Raw genomic sequence first — 17,814 nt, forward strand, 5'->3', positions numbered from 1 at the left:
AGCTATATAATATATTTAATTAATACGTTGCTGTATAAACGTTGAACAAGACAAGAACATTTTTTTCGGATGATGAATCAAATATCTGGAATAAAATGTTGAATTTCGAAAATTCTACAACTCATTGCAATTAGAAACTGCAGGAACGAATCAGACGCAGTCCAGTTTGCTCGGAAAGACTGACAAGCGTATATATTATAAATGAGAAATCGATTCGCAATTTCAATCTATTGATACTAATGCTTACAAACCTGTTACGATGACACCGCTCGACAGATTTTCAGTAGGTAATGCGAAACTTATGAATATGGAAGCGCAGACTTGCTCGATATTGCTTTCGATAGTGACACCGAAATCTTGTACCCTATCTCTGCGATATTTTTACGATAATCTTGAAAAATTGATAAGCTTTTTGAAACTTAATATTTTTGTAGAATAATATAAATTTATCCCTATGAAGTTTCACGAACACTAACCAATTTTTCTGGAAAGTAAGATACTATAATATCGCACTTGTACAATTAAAAGTACACGTGTACACTGTCCCATCTCTCTTTGTTACTTTATTTTGTTGTATCCAATTTGTCGCTAGGAAGAATTTCAATTTGCTCCAATTTTCTGCAGATCGAGCGTGCAAAGAGCATCAGAGTACGAAGAACAGAATGCGTAACCAGTAGCGTGACATGCGACAGGGCATCCGACGAAGCGGAACCTCCTAGCACGAGCAAAAGGTCTGGGATTGTCCGCAGCCATCAGCAGAGTTGCATCAACAGAGTTGCACGAGAGACAAAAACCGCTGCCACTTTAGCAGTGGTCGTAGGTGGATTCGTCGCCTGTTGGTTACCATTCTTCATCCTCTACTTGGCCACTCCTTTCGTGCCTATGGAACCACCAGATATTCTGATGCCTGCGCTAACTTGGCTAGGTAATTATCATAAAGCAGTCGAAGTTGTACTCGATAGAGGATCGTGGTCAATTTGTGCACTTTATGCAAACAGCTTGTTTGTTGGAATTTTACAATTAATTGGTCCTCATTAAGGGGTTTATATGATGTACATCCCCCTTTATGGGTTTATGTAAATTCTTGTCTAAAAAGTAAATAACAAGGCTTCCCTACCACTGACATTCACTTGATTTTATTCTTCGCAATTAATTTCTACTTTCTACTTTCAACATCCAACATTCAAACTTTTAATAAAAGACCTGTGAAAGTAGAGGTAATTTCTTTTCAACATCGAAAATCTTTATCGATGTTTTATAATTGACATAATCCAAATTAGTTAGAAGAGTTAGCTGAGCTGGTTAAATTATCCCTCGTTATCTACTGCTTCCAATATTTTTCGGATCAGAGTAAAATTCTATAAAAGTAAAAAATGATTCTACTTTCAAGGTGATAAAGTGGCCGACCCACTTTCGGATCTCTTCCGTAGTTCGGAATTCTTTCCGAACAGACTATGTTTTATTGTCCAAAATAAGTGGAAACGCAAAAGTACGAAGTAAGTGGAATAGGCTAGTGACAGCAATAACCACTTTCCAATGAAATTCCAATTCCATTGTATGGGATACGCATCGCGGCATTACTACAGTATATGGTAGATTTTATGATCATCTCTTCCCTTTTAGTATACAAAACATTCTAATTTCATAGCTATTACAAAGGTGACAATAAAAGCTTTAATATTGGAGAAATTAAATGTGGAGGTATTTGTAATGAAGAACATTTTATGCATTTAATACTAAGGGGCATATGTATACATTTTACATTTTGTAATATATTAAATTACAATTGTTTCATTTTTATTTCTCACTGGAAGATATCATCAACTTTAATATATATATATATATATATATATATATATATATATATATATATATTAAATTAAATATATATATTATATTAAATATATATATATATATTGTTAAATATTTTTAAAAGCCTAAATGAATAGTTATATTAAATTGTTTAATAACTTTTTGACTTATTTCAGGCTGGATTAATTCGGCTATAAATCCATTCATCTATGCCTTCTACTCGGCCGACTTCAGGCTTGCATTCTGGCGATTGACTTGCCGAAAATGCTTCAAAACTAGAACTAATTTGGATCGCAGCAATCGGAAATTACCAGCCCCGACTAATTGGAAGAAGGACAACATGGAGGACGTGAAAATCGGGGAATGAACGTTGGAACGAATATCTTTCGATCGTGATCGTAAAGAGGATCACTGTGATTTATTTAATAGCGCTAATTACATCGGTCACATTCATGTAATTTATACGAAACGTGCAATCTCGCGAACGTCACTGAATTTTTTCATAATTTAATGACAGTCAAATGATATGTATAATATGCGAATATTTGTATTATTCGGAAGATATTACACACATTCACCGCCCATTACAGGTATAGAGATATACGTTTACGGTTATCAGACATTTTTATATATAATAGGAATTCTAGCCAAATATAATGTAGATCAGGGAAAGAATTATAATTAATTTGAATTTTTTCTCCATAGTACAACGCAAGAAAAGAAAAAATTACTATTTTAATACTGAAATCCCGACTTATCCGAATAATACACTTATTCGCACATCTCAAGCATTGTAATCGGACAATCGCGCATACCACACGCACAATGACTGCACAATTCATATATTCGTTCGACTAACATAGCGAACAAAAGAGAAGTAAGGATATTTATTTAGCAAAATAGTGGCAACATATCTGTTGCATTCGGTTGTATCGATATCAAGATGTATACATGAACATTATTCGCGCGGATCCACTTCGTAGAAACCCAACAACAATAAATAATAATCGATCGTAGGAAATAGTCTTCCTTTTGTCATTAAAGTATCCTGTCTGTATTTATCGACGCATAGATATCTGTTGATGTAGAAAGTATGCAAGTATACGGATTTTATAACGTCCCATTGGTGTATTTCATTTAAAATGCCTACGCCCTTCTATCTGCTTCTTTGCGCTCAGGTGTTAATTACGCAATACCGGCCTTGTACACTGGTATCGCAGCAAATTAACACAATGAGAAATTAATTAGCTGCCTCGGTACAAAAGCTGTTTGTTCTCAGCCTAGCACAGTGGTGCGTTCTACCGCGCACGACACAAAAGGAGACATTATGAGGGAGTAAAAATTTTAATACGCGATGAAAGTAGGTGGCAATTATTACTCCAGTAAGTCGAGATTATTAACACAAAAAGGAATTATATTAATTAGCATCTCATAGAAAATTAACTTTCGTAAATAGTAAATATGATCAAATTGTATAAACAAACATAATATGATTTTTTGAACTCTTTTGATGTGACTTTTAAACCTTGGAACTGTATTTCAATCTTACTTTTATTATTATAGAGAGAAAAAGATGACGTGTTTATAAAATTCGATTATTGCATAAGTAATAGAATTTCATTCCATAAGAATTATCCCAGCTCAGAACATCTAACAATTAATGTTAATTATATGTATACTTATATAAAACCTAGAACGCAATTCAAAGTTCAAAACTCTACTGAGAAAAAGTACCTAATTAAAACTAGATGATTTTAGAATGCACACAATCTCTTTATTTTTATCTTATTACTGAATCGTATTTAGAAGGACTTAAGTACTATCTATGAAAGAAACATTCAAGAGTCACCTTCCTGATACAATAAATCTGTAAGTCAATATGTGCAATAAGAAGTTATTCGAATATGTAAACTTATATACTTTTTATAAAGACATTTTCGAAGTAATAGTTTAGAAATTTTGTTACCATGCTTTTAAGTTTCATACACATCAAGATTTCCATTTAACATTCACGTTCAATCCAATAAACAAATTGAATTCTAATGGAATTAAAAACGCGTAAGTGCATGATAAAATCTGCGGTGAGGTTTTACATTTTCTACTTAGCTACTGAATAATATTAATGCAAAATTGCAACTCCATTGTCGTAATATGGTAAGAATTTTCTGTATTATCAACTAACAGTAACAATTTTTATATTAACGACTGGAAAATTTTCTAATTTTCCAATTTTATTCTATACTGTATAATAATGAAATTTGTTGTTGTCTACAAATTATAAGAAATAGAAAAATAATTAATATGCATATTGGAGACGAAAGTTATGAATCAGTAGATACCCTCAATTACTAAAAACATTTTATAATTCTAAATACATACAAGGTACAAGTACAGACAATGTGCACAAACATTGTGTAAGTACATCTCGTGTGTGGTACGAAATAAACCTGATATGCAATGCTTTCTCGTATATACTCATATTGTGGATGATCGAATGGGCTATCTTATCATTATCGTGTTATATACGACGTTATCGATTTAATATTATTGGAAACATATTCGAAACTATTGATACATGACCATCTGTATGTAATTTTAGGTCAATGTCAGTATACACATTGACTAAGTATCTTGTCGGTGGTATGCATTATGTAGCATTCTTTTTAGCTACATCAGGTAATAAAGGAACGGGAACATAATTTTACAGTTTCAGTAGACAAATTTCGGGCAACGCAACGCTACATACTGAAAGGTGATCATTTTGTAAACGCAACACTAACGAGAAGATGTAATTACATTAATCGCGATAGGAAAATATTGCAACATTAGTTCTTAAGTTGAATTCAATAAAGATAATTATCGTTATCTTTATAAAAAGCTACATTTAATATTCGTGACAGCAAGCATCAGATCGCAGCATCACAAATTTTATTAAAAATCAACGTCTTTAATTAAACATTGAATAGAAGGAGACACAACAAATTCTAATAATATTTTTTAGATTATAATACAAAATTCGAACAAAAACAATCACGATAAATCTCATAAATCGCAACACTAATCCAAACCCAAATCAGTGCTTTTTCGTAACTCTAATTAAAACAGAAATTAATTCCGAGAGCGGTATTTCGATCACTTCCCAATTTTAACTTAAACCGCAATTAATCACTCGCATAACTAATAAAACAACCACGATTTGCCCAGTGGGATGGTGAGCCGGGATGTTTATAGGCCAAGATACAAACTACTATTATTACTATTACTACTACTACTACTACTACTACTACTACTACTACTACTACTAGTACTAGTACTACTACTATTACTACTACTACTACTACTACTACTAAAACTAAAAGCGAGCATAGTGACAATGTAGTAACAGAAATGACTTCACATGCTCTGAATCATTTAAATGACCCAGAGAATATGGAGCCATTATTAGTTGCCCTCTTGAACGACAATTTGTAACCGTAACCAACCTGCTTCTGTTATTATAACTTGAAAAATCGATAGAACTGGCATAAGCGAAGAATGCCACTCGTCTTTGGCTTTACTTATTGATTTTTTAAATTCATATTCGCGGTCGTGGCTCTGAAGTAGGTTTCGAAACAAAGAAATTGCAAATGAACAAGACATTTATTTGTAAGGATAAGTGACTTTAAGTTAAACATAAATGAAAATAACTACAGGCGACTCCTTCATCAAAGCACTTTTTCGAATACATGAAAGCAATGTTTAAAATTTATTGCTTTGATTCTGAAATCTACCTACCGCGAAGTGTCTTCTTGCATTTAATATTTGGTATTTAACATTTTTGTATAATGAACATCGAACTTTAATATCATGATATGTAAACTTATACTCAAGCTTAAAATAATCGAAGTCGGAGGATATCCGACTTCTCTGCAGGGACATTTTGTAATTTACGCAATTTTAATATTTACTTTTATAACAAACTTTTGCAAATATCGATGTTGAATAAATTCTGATTTTTCTCGGATTATATTAATACTATCGATATAAAATTTTTATCATCAAAAATCGCGATATATGTGTGCAAGACCCTATCCTGAACTAATACATAAAGTAAATAAGATATTACTACTCACGAGTATGTGTAATTAATACTCGTGGTCACACACTCGCCAAAAATTCTACGTAATACAACTACTCATCCGTGTCGATTCGGACCTATCGTCCTGCAACATGATTGGATGAACGGAGGAATAAAACTGTATTCGACTCACGATTAACTGCAGGTTATGATACTATCAATGTTGCTGTGGCTCAGAAGAAGTTATCATGAATGCATTGAACCCCATGGTGAAAATAGAGATTGTGAAAAACCTTTAACAAAAATACGATGAAACACAAAACATGAAAGATAAACACAAGTATTATGTGTATATGGAATTCTCTATTTCGTCTACAATAATAATTTGCGTTTTTGTAATTATATTCAATTACTCACTTCGTTTCCCAAATCGAAAGGAACAAAAATCCTTTTCTTCGTCGTTGTCCATAGTATCTCGTCTTCTCATACCTCGTCTGCTTCTAATTGTACCAATTTCCGCGATTAAACTGAATTTCTTTATCTCTCTAAGATCTAAAATTATCCTCCTAAATAAAAAAGATATTCAGTAATGCAAAAATAAGTCTAAAAACGACTTAGTTTAATCTTTACCGAATGACTTCCATAATGCTTCTTCTTGCTGCAGTTCCCGCCTAAAACTGTCATTTCATGGCGGCATAAATCGATTAGAAGAAATTATATATCGATAATAATCGATATAGCGATATGTAATGTAATACAACGTATCATAGTCGTGTGCCTATTTCTGTGCCTCGCCTGGGTTTTGGCGCTGTAATCTTCATTGACCCTGAATCGGCAACGTCGCATTTGACAGGAAAATCATGAAATTGTCTCTTATTTGTTGATGTTCCAACCGTGGAATATGAAGAAGTATTACATCTGTTATTGCATCTCGGGTCTATCGTATATCTATATCTCGTCCGTATTCTAAATCAAATCACAACTTGTTTATACTTATATATTGACGTATGTCAATATAAAAAAAATGAAATATCAAAAATTTAATTTAATATAAAAGATAAAAAAATACAAAAGTAATAAAAGTATATGGAGTGCCCATACAATCGAAAAATGAAATATAATGTTACTAAAATCCACATAACATCTTTGAATTCGTGTAATTTTCAAATTCATGGTGATCGACCTAAAAGTACGAAGCACTACTGCATATAAACAATGGTCACACGATACAGTATTTGGAAACATCAGTTTCCCCTCTACTAGATTCATCGAGGCAAATGCGAACTCTAGTGCTCAATATTTGAAAATAAACGTTAGCCAGTCTTTCCTTGTATGTCATTGTGCAAAGTTGTTCGTTTGGCGTAGTTCGTAATAAGCCACAGATTATTTGTTTCAAATGGTATGTATATTTGTATCAATCACTCACTTTTTAATATAATTTTCGTAGCTTTTGATTATATGTTATCAGTGTACTATAAATTATGAATTTACATAATATAATAAAAAATGTATACTTACGAACCAGATTGTTTTCGCGCCAATTCTCGATATATATTTATACTTCAATTGTTGTTCAAATCACAAACGTAATTCATTATTTTTGATACGAATTATTATACGGATTATTTTTGATTCTAACTTTCGTGGTAACATGCATAATAATAAACACTTTATAAATAATAGCAATTGAATATGCATTTATACATTTAATTATTCTCCTTTTATGTATATATATTGACTTAAAGCATTCACAATCGCTTCTACTTAGGAAGTTATAAATAGATTTGATATTATGCTATGAGATTAAAAAGCAATTTAATTTATTAATTACGTATTTATGTACATTGGAGAGATTGAAACATATTTATCCGGATTCACTTTTATTTGGAATTCATATGTATATTCTCATTGGCTCATTGTCAGTCAGTAGAATAGCACAGATGGCGCCATATTGTCCAAACGTCAATTTCGAGAAAAATCTTCCAAATAAATGAATTGTATCTACTGCAATTTATATCTTACATAGACAAAGTCTCCATGTTTCGCTTGTTAATATAACATAATAGAAAATATAATTCACATTCTCCTTTAATCCAATAAATAATTAAGATTTATTGGATTTCCTGTATCTTCATCTGAATTTTTAGTTATATTTTTAAGCATTTCCTATCCTTGATCTAATTTTTACTTTTAATTTTGGTAATACATTTACGGTTTAATTAAAGTATGTGTATATTATAATATAGATCTTTTTCATTTTTACGAGCTCATATTGGATATTCCTTTTTTTGTTTACTATTTCCTTCTATTCTTTTCTATTCATATATTATTATATATATTATTATATATAATAATATAATATATATATTATTATTATATAATTATAATTATTTTTATATATTTATATATTTTAAAAATCTAGTAATTTAGTTAAATTTTAATGCTTTATTTATATCAATACCTAATATAGAATTTCATTACAGGTCTTTTAAACCAATATGCATTAACTGTGAGTGACTGTGTACCTGCTGAGTGGAATGAAATTATCCTACAGCTGGATAATGCAAGGGCACTTAGCAACTGTACGATTTCGAATTACCTACGATCGGTGAGTCGCATATTCATTTTTTCTTTTTCTCCAAATTTTTAATTGTAAGCAGCAACAGTGCAGTAAAATAAATATGTATATGAATATTTATAGGGCCATGTTGGTATATAAAAAGAGATGCGAATGAATTACCTTCACGTTGTTTTATTAAAATAGAAAAATCCCATATAACTTCCGAATAATATGATTGTATTAGGGTTAGAGTATATCATATTTTTAATAATATATATTATATAAAATATATTTTATTAATATATATATATTAATTATAATTATAAAGATGAATATAAATTATAAATATTATATATATTAAATATATATTATATATTAATAATATATATAAACAATAAGTCAGGAAAAAAAACGTTTTTAGTCAAAAGCAGGACATACATATTAGGACACAAAAATATTAAATATTATATTATAATAAGATAGTAATAAGGATATTAATAACAGTAAATGAAATTAATAATATACACAGAACAACATATATATTATTTAGGTACTTTTTACATGGTTCCTATTATATGTCAGTCTATATCTAGGATTTTGAAAAATTTAATGGTATATGTATTTCATTTTGTTATAACAGCGAAATAAAATAAGAAACTGTAAGTTTTCGTTTTTGTCATATCTGTATTTGTACAATATCCGTTTATACATCTTTATTATTAAGGGAGTAGGCCAACTGGGGTTACGGATGGGGTACACAAATCCACAAAGTTCCTCGAGAGGAGGAATGGGCGAAAAATTCGAAAGACTCGCGCGTCGCGCTTTACTTGCGCCCATACATACTACAAAAAATCAGTCATTATGTTACGCACAATAATAAATCACCAGCGACGTAACAACCTTTCATCGAAACACGCTTTACTTAAGATTTGACGCGACTTCCGCAAAGTATTTTTCTTTTCGTGTCATCCTCAATTCATTATCAATCCTAATCAGGATTATTAAAGTTCCCTCTTCGTTTCTTCATTATATCCGTTTTTTTTTTTTCATTATTTCTCGTACTTTTATTCCTAGAACAGTGATTTCCAACCGCGTACATATTATTGGTTATCGGGCAAGTATTTAAATTTTCAATACGTTTTTACATTTTCATTTTTAATAGCATTTTAATAGAATTATACAATTTATTTCTCTTACAATAAAATCATAATTTTTATAGGAATTATATATTGAAATACTTTTTCCATTATTGTATCTCAAGCCAGAGGAATCTATAATATTCAACGAGGAATCATTGTGTATTGCGATTTATTGTGCACCGATCTGTGATAAACTCTGGGACTATAATTTGTTCATTCTGCAACACTGATAAAATTACTGATATTTAACTTGTTAGTTTGAAGGAACCATTATAAACTTCTCTGTATCTCTCTATCTCGATAAACTCTGGAATCATAGTTTTATTTGCAACATTGATAAAATTACGTACGCTTAAACTGCAAGTAACGAAAGGAATCGCAAAAATTCCGTCGTTCTACTGTATCATTTCTCTTCAGTAAAATTATAATGTTATTATACTTTCATCTGTAACATTCAATAGAATTATTGACTCAGCTATACACATACTTTTTTATGGATTACACTCGTGTGACCTCGCGAGCCGAAGCTTTCGTATGTTCTCTCGACCAACGAATAGGAATCAACGATCTAGTTGAAACACACTGTCCTGGAAGGTATTCGCGCGCATAATTTCTACAGAAATCAGTAAAGAATAAACGCTGGTTAATAAAATTGATAAAATTTGGAACAAGATTACACAGAATGGATCATCGTCGGCACACGTTTCATCATCGTTTAGTATCGTTAGAACAGAAAAGTCTGTTTCCACAGTTGAAACTGTAGAAAACTGAATTTTGTGCGAGCATTTTGCTAAATCAACAAGAAAAAAGAAATGGAATTCTCGTACTTTCTCATTCTTTCATCTTTCGATCGTGTCTTCCCGTATCGTATCGCAACTTCAATACGATTTCATCGCCCAGATATGTACGTGCCATGATTAATTAAAGTTTGAGGAATCGATTAACCTTTTGAGAGTACTATCGTCAAAGAAGCGTCTTACTGTCTGTACAAGAGCAAAATTTCGAATTTTGTCGAACCTGCAAACGATTTCTTTCAACGAAAAAAAAATAAACCAGCAGAAGGAAAATCTAGCTTCGTTGATGAAACTGCCAGGATAGAATATAATGTATCACGCAACATCGAAGACGCTTCTGTGCGGACTTCTATTACGGCTTTACTTACTTATACAACGTACTATCGCCACAGAATAAATCGAACATAGTCGATCGTGTAATTGCTAAGGTTTATCATTACTCGATTAACCCGTAAGTCTACCGCACATCGTGATTCTAATCCACATGTGCGACAATCAACACTTAACACGTAAGGACATCACATGAAATTTTCTGTATAGAACGATACACCATCTAAGTTATGCTTAAAACTACCTCTTAAAGATGCCTCACCCAGCGTGTCTACTACGAGTTTCGTAATCCGCATTACTATCCGAATAGAACGCTTTCCGTAATACGAGTTTTATAGATAGATGAGCACGTAAGAAGGTTGGTGATAAGCGTGAATGAAGTACCATTGAAACTTCCTGTTCCGCTCAGAATTTCACGAAGTCTCGACCACATATCGCACGTGACAATTTTCCCTTCCGACGTTGCTCGCATTATACCGTAAGTATGTTAGAAAAGCGTTGCCTTATAGGAGAAAGTTAAAGAGATATAAAAGAGAAATGTAATATCGAAAATTACGCAGTAGACTGGCTGAGATATGTTTTACAAGTAGATACCCGAAGTTTGGGGTGATTTTAATCCTTGCATAGCTTAGGATACATCCAACGGATAACTTAAAGACTGATCTTAACATTATTTAAATGTTAATTCCTATCATTTCAAAATAAACGCAAGTCAGTATACTATTTTAACTGTACCACCAGTGTTTAATTATTCACATGTAATTCATCCACATTGGAACGATAAGGATCAATCTTTAAGAACTTATGTCAACGATAGCACACGTTAGTAGAACTATGCAAGAATTGAACAAACTTTCGATCAATGTTGGAGTTTTATTATTTTAGCCGCGTAGGTATGTACGTCATCTAGTGTATCAACAACTGACGTTTATAGGTCTTGGATGATTATTGTCATCCTTTGGCAATCATGTTTTTTTTCTGTTTCGTTCCATAAACACCAGTTATCGATTTCACTCGACATTTAAAGCATTAGTCGTATTACATTTGTTTTGTGATATTATATACTTTACAAGCGACTGACCAATCGTCATTAGCCGCACAATCAATCATCCGTTGCTAACGATGAACAGCGTCGGTCCGTGCACAAACGTGTACATGTAAGTACGCTAGCACGCCAGCACGATCGATATCATCGATCCCGCGATAAAGTATCCGTTTACGAGGATCAAGCACTTGTCGAAAATATTTACTTCACGTTCGCTTGCCTGTTTCTTTTACGATTTAGGCCGTAATTGAGCAGTATCTGTACAACTTGTATGAAACTGTGCGGTCATTAAAGAAGGGTAACGAATCAGATCTTTTCATATGATTTCATTCAATTGCGTGATTATAGTCGAATTGATCCTTACACTTGGAAGGAATAAATGGAAGCGAAAATTACTAACTTTTCATAACGCTATAGTGAATTCGAAACGTGTCTATCTAATAGTTTCTAACATTCGAATTATAGAAAAGAATCTGAGAATTCTATCTTCGGGACAATTTTATTTTATCTGGAGACGCACCTCTTTATTTTTTTACTCGCTAAAACTTTGATAGTGTAATAGCTTTGAGCTAAGTGTCTAGAATCTTTCTTACTTTGGAGATCATATTTCTCTTTCGACTATATAGAAGGTTACGCGAGAAGAATTTTTTTTTAATAGAAATGCACGTGCACAGTGACAGGGCTAGAGATATTCTAACGTTCAACGAAATCTACGTCATGTTCAGCTGTATACATGTATGTATGTAGAGTCTGGCGGAAAGCAAATTAGAATTTATTAGCTTAATTGTCGTTATTCGTATCGATCACAGTGATATATCATGTGGAATTTAATTTTAACCTGCGCGTAATGTGCATGCCCGACGTTTGATCCACGCAAGCATAGGCGCGAATCGATGAGATTGTCTTTGGACACTTAGACGTTAGAACAAGTACATACAACACCGATATGTACGGGAAGAGGTTGTTGCTTGGATGTAATCCCTAATTTTTACTGTATTTCGTTTCTCGGGACGTTCGATCACGGTTCGACAACGACGTACCTCGACTCGAAAACGGCTTATTCGCAATGTTTCCTAAATGCTCGTTCCACTATATTCCTCTATGCAAACGCGATCGATTATCCCGTTGATGTACATCGTACGGTATCGCAGGTACATACATACAATTATATCGATGACATTATGTCTATACACCTCTACGATTATCTTACACGTGACTGTGCCTTGATAATTTATAATTACGTATGGGATATCTGCTAAAAGATTCGTAGCATACATAATTTGGATCAATGATCTCGATTGTCAATTTCGATACGGCATATGTATCCTCATCTAGCATTCTTATCCTCATATGTGTATGTATATATGTATATGTATGTATATATATATGTATATATATAGATTTCTTTTATATTCAAATATCTATATTACGTGTATATTTATATATGTATGTATATATATAGTATTCTTTTATATAGGCGATTACAATAGTCACAAAGTTGGGCAGACTTGATTCATATTCGATATCGGAAGGCTGCTTTTATTTCGTAGAAAAAAGTGACGGCGGGAAAGAAGTGTACTCTCTTTTAATATCGTCATTTTCCCATCGTTAGAAGCTGAAATAATTTCAAGATGAAAATACATAGGTATATTTTAATGCCTTTTGAAGAAACGAAATGAGGTCGTAGCGAATCGCGTGGTTGTACGACCTGTATCCATGAATCCTACGAGAGTTGAAAAGCTTTTGGAAGATTAGAAGGTATCATTCCGTTTCAATCGAAATCCATCTAGAGCTTCGTGAAATATCACCGCTGACAAATGCAGTCTTGCTAGCAAAATAATTTAGCGACAGCGTTGATAGAAACCGCGATGCTAACGATCACAATGATAATCTGTAATTAATAAATAGTTCGCATCAACGATTTAGTAGAAAATGGGTCTACGGCGTGCTTAGCCATTTAGAAAGGAAAAACCTTTCGTCTACAGTTTTAGATGATTGCATTCGTTCAACAGGATTGTCCGTGCGATTAACATTGGACGGGGATATCTTCGAGGAACGCTCGTCAACGTGGCGACTATTACGCATCGATTATTCGACTCGAGAGCTCTCGTCGAAAGTATCCTCGTGCCTAATGTACCCTTAAAGAAACGTTAGGATATGTTTGTAGGCCGATCAGATTTTGCGTTTGTCAAACAATCTGCTCGTGTGTTGCTCTTCCACCTCTAAACATTCGTTTCTTTTCGTTCGTTCGTGTTTGTATATGTGTATGTGTGCGTATGTATGTGTAAGTGTCTGTTTTTTATTTTTTTTTTTTTTTTAAGACTTCTATTACACCAATGAATCGACTTTATGTTACACGTTTTGAGATTATTCTATAGGCCATCAAGAATCGTTGCCTCCTTTTTGCCTTCGAAAGAACGAGACTAGAGTTTCCAAGACGACGTTAAGTCGCTAAAAGACGTTGCAGGTCGAGTCCTAGAATTGAATCGTTATTAACGATACGTATAGGTAGTAAAGATTTTTGCTTTAGATAAGGGTTTCGGAGGGACTCAGAAGTGATCGATAGAAGTGAGGTACAAGTCAGGTTAGATCAGAGATAGCCTGCTGGTGTTCTCAAGACAGAACTTTATGTTAACGCGGAATAATCACTTCGCTTTTTCATCTCTTTCGGAACGATTGCCCGTTTATCGCTGGGAGAAGGTCATCATCCAAGATAATAGTAACTCGTAATATTGGGGCCTTAACAGATTTTAACCTTTATCGTGTTCGAAATTGTTTGAATGGTCCATACTCTTGTCGTTTATTGGTCTGTGGAAATTTATTCGAATCGTGATAATCTAGCGTTGAGTCAGCATGCATTTCCAGATTGATGTTGTTACATAAACTGAAATTACAGAGGACATTTCAACTGCGCGTATAAATATACCACTGAATCAAAAAACACGTGTAACTAAATTACTAATCGAAATGAAACGAATTCAGTAATTCGATCGGCCATCGTAATTCAATATGCCTTTTATAAAATTCACTACGATAAAGGTTATATCCGTTCGTAATTAGGATTTGGTCAGCGAAATCATTGATTTCTATGTACCATTAATACACGTTTAGGTTTGATAGAATTATGTCGTAAAAGTATCGTATCGCGCACGCGACATTGTAGTACTTTTATCACGCACGTATCTCTTCACAAATATGTATCGAATGATTTACATTTGACGATATAATAGCGTAATTTCTGTTTCTAACTCGGGCGGGGTAAGCGCAATACTTTCGGATCAATCGTCGTCCGTACTTTGTGTCGCGTTTCGATTCTTTCGCTTTTTCTATTATTCTATTCCTTCCAACGTCGCCACAGTTTATTCAAAGATCTGGCAGACCCTCGATAAAACGCTGTATCCTGTTTTAGAATATTCTTCTCGACATTATACCTAGCAATTGTCCTAGCGAAAGAACGAAACGTACGTTTGAAGATTAACGTCTCGAGGGCCATTACAAATACTATCGATCAATACCAGAATCAAATGGAAATTTGCGACAAATCTAACATGCGATTGATATTTATCGTTTCGATATAGCCGATACGAAAAAATTTCATAGAATATTTAATACATCTCCTATGACACCAACACGGACAAAGTCGTAAAATCGAAATTACATAATATTTTTGTAGTGACCCTCGCGATCGTGTTCTTTTTCCTTTTTTCTTTGTTCCGGAAACTTCGTATATGAAATTCGCGAGTGTTAAAGGAATCTCTGTTGTCAGTCTACGAGCTACAAAAATTGCATGACTTCTAAACACCGAGTTTGTATTTTTTTTCTTTTTTTCTTTTTGTTCAATTGCCATTCATGTTGCCCGTAAAGTTGTTCTGGTAACCACTTACCGATTGCTCTTTGTATTCGGCTCGACCAGCGAGCCTTAAAACGATTGTCTACCGTTAAATAATTGAAACGTCGAAGAAGTAGTCTCGATCTTTAATTTGCAATACTTTGTGTCGCTTCATTGATTTCTTCGTTATACCTGTTTTATTACGATCAAGCAAATTCTAACTCGTATGAATGAAACGCATTGTATAATTTATTTTCATTGATAATCACGAAATCGTTGATTCAAACGAATACCGTTTCACTGGTTTAGTCGGACGTATGTGATATTCGTATCGAGGCGCTTCTTCCACGAACAAAAAGTACTTAACGATACATTCGCCGGTGAACATATATATTTATTTCACCGAATGCAAATCGGCTCGTACGTTAGCCACGAGACTCGATCGAATCCCAAAGCTGGATCAACCAGAGCACGCGTATCCGTGACAGATGTCGATCGTCTCTCGTATGTCTCTGTCGTTCCTTAATTTATGGGAAAAATGGACCCTCGTCGTCTCTTTAAGACGTGGCATCTTCTCCTCACCCTTCCTCATGTTCCACGCTTTAATAATTCATGAAAAAAATAGAATCTTTCTTATGTTTTTTTTTCCTTGTAGTTTCATCTTCGTTTCATAAGTTGCTCTCTGTGGAATAAATTTACACAGGTACACCCTTATTGCTAGAACCTTCGTGGATGTTCCCGAACAAATTTCACAGAATGTGAAAAATTACTGCCGTGAGAACTCGATACTTCAGGATATCGATTTGCTCTTCAATGTTTTGCCCTGCCTTGCTTGCATCGAGTCGTTGTAAAAACGACACGCAGCGAATTCTTTATAATCGACTACCCACGAAAGGCGATTAAAAGGAAATAGTTAAAAACCGTGATTCTATTGTTGGCTCCGGTATTAATCATCTCGATGATAAATCATCGATCGAAGCGATCAGAGTTTGATTGTCTTTTAGCTTGTTATCACAATCGCGTGACAACACAGATGGAAATATAGAATTTATGCTAGTTGGCTAGTTTATGGTACAACGGAATCCCAATTTTCGAATTGCAAATTAATAATAGAGATACAACAGCAATGGCGGCACGATCGTTAAATTGTAATTATCTACGATATTATCATTTATGTTACTAGAGTGATTTGAATATCGGATCAATTTTTGTAAAAAAAAAAAAAAGAAACGAACCTTATATCTGTAATTCAAGTATACTTTCTAGGTATTGAAAGTAAAACATCACCTCTGATAGATAATGATTGAATCTCGTAAAATGCTGCTTAGGTCTTGGAATGGACTTGGATATATTACAAATTGAAATTGATCCCATCGCTAATTGTCCGACTTAGGCTATCGTTATTGCTCATTGTCTCGTCCATGGAACTTTCATTAGCGAGCGTAACTCCATTGCTACTTGCCTGCGTGTTCACTTAGTCTCTTTGTTCCTTGCCTGATAAACTGTAATCTAGTTTGACCATTAACAACTTGTTCATGATCGGGCCGTGACACGCTCGACAAGCTCGAGATTCCGAAGTACCAATTCATCGAAATAATCAGTAGGTAGATTAGAAAAAAATGCATTAGAAAATCCGGTTAGGAAGTAATTAAAAACTAGTAACTAAAGATGAGATGAACGAGGAAAATAGAACGAAGAAAGACTGTTGAAGGAAACAACGTTTGGTTCCATCAGGAGATAATTTTCACGACGGACTCGTTCTCGTCCTTGAGCAGAAGGCTCAGTCTGAGGTCGAGTTCTCCGGCCTCGAGGGCCCATTTTTCCCTCAGCCATCATGGGGAGTCCGCGGTATGAGTGCCAAGAGTGTGAATCGGGAACAAGGGATACCAATCGACGGTCAGCCGTGTCAATGGAAGAAGATCGAGGCTCACTTCAGCCCCACCTAAGCCTTGATTACTTTCGAACGCCTGCTTCTTCTCCCATAGCATAACCAACAGATTCCTTCCGAGGGCGTCGCAGCTGCTGTATTTGATAGTTTGACGATATTGCGGGTTCCTCGAGTGCCGTATTACGCGTGTTTTACGTTTTTGCAGCCACCTATCGCCATCTCGAAGATATGTTTTCACGTAGGTGTCTGTATCGTTATAAAAAATTGTAATTAATTATTGAAGCATCATTTTATGCACAGCGTAATGTCGAGGCATTTATTTTCTCAGATTTAAGTTTTCGTGATAGACTCGAGGCTGTA

General features: G+C 33.8%; 2 protein-coding genes across 5 annotated transcripts in view; one reads left to right on the top strand and one right to left on the bottom strand.

Annotated features, from left to right (window-relative positions):
* The window catches only part of LOC117159068 (putative G-protein coupled receptor No18), a 104,151-nt gene extending 101,216 nt beyond the window's left edge, over positions 1-2,935 (top strand). For all 4 annotated transcript variants that reach the window (XM_033338586.2, XM_033338587.2, XM_076619955.1 and 1 more), the window contains 2 exons: positions 625-925; positions 1,989-2,935. In XM_033338586.2, the coding sequence (XP_033194477.1) occupies positions 625-925; positions 1,989-2,179 (492 nt within the window). In that variant the 3' untranslated portion in view covers positions 2,180-2,935. The remainder of the gene's footprint in view (positions 1-624; positions 926-1,988) is intronic.
* A 6,164-nt stretch (positions 2,936-9,099) lies between these two features.
* Fife (regulating synaptic membrane exocytosis protein fife) overlaps positions 9,100-17,814 on the bottom strand; it is a 150,521-nt gene continuing 141,806 nt past the window's right edge. The window contains exon 23 of the mRNA XM_033338614.2: positions 9,100-17,700. Coding sequence (XP_033194505.1) covers positions 17,399-17,700 — 302 coding nt within the window. The 3' untranslated portion in view covers positions 9,100-17,398. The remainder of the gene's footprint in view (positions 17,701-17,814) is intronic.

The sequence above is a fragment of the Bombus vancouverensis genome, chromosome 7, assembly GCF_051014615.1.
Source record: "Bombus vancouverensis nearcticus chromosome 7, iyBomVanc1_principal, whole genome shotgun sequence".
In the NCBI taxonomy this organism is placed as follows: Eukaryota; Metazoa; Arthropoda; class Insecta; order Hymenoptera; family Apidae; genus Bombus; species Bombus vancouverensis.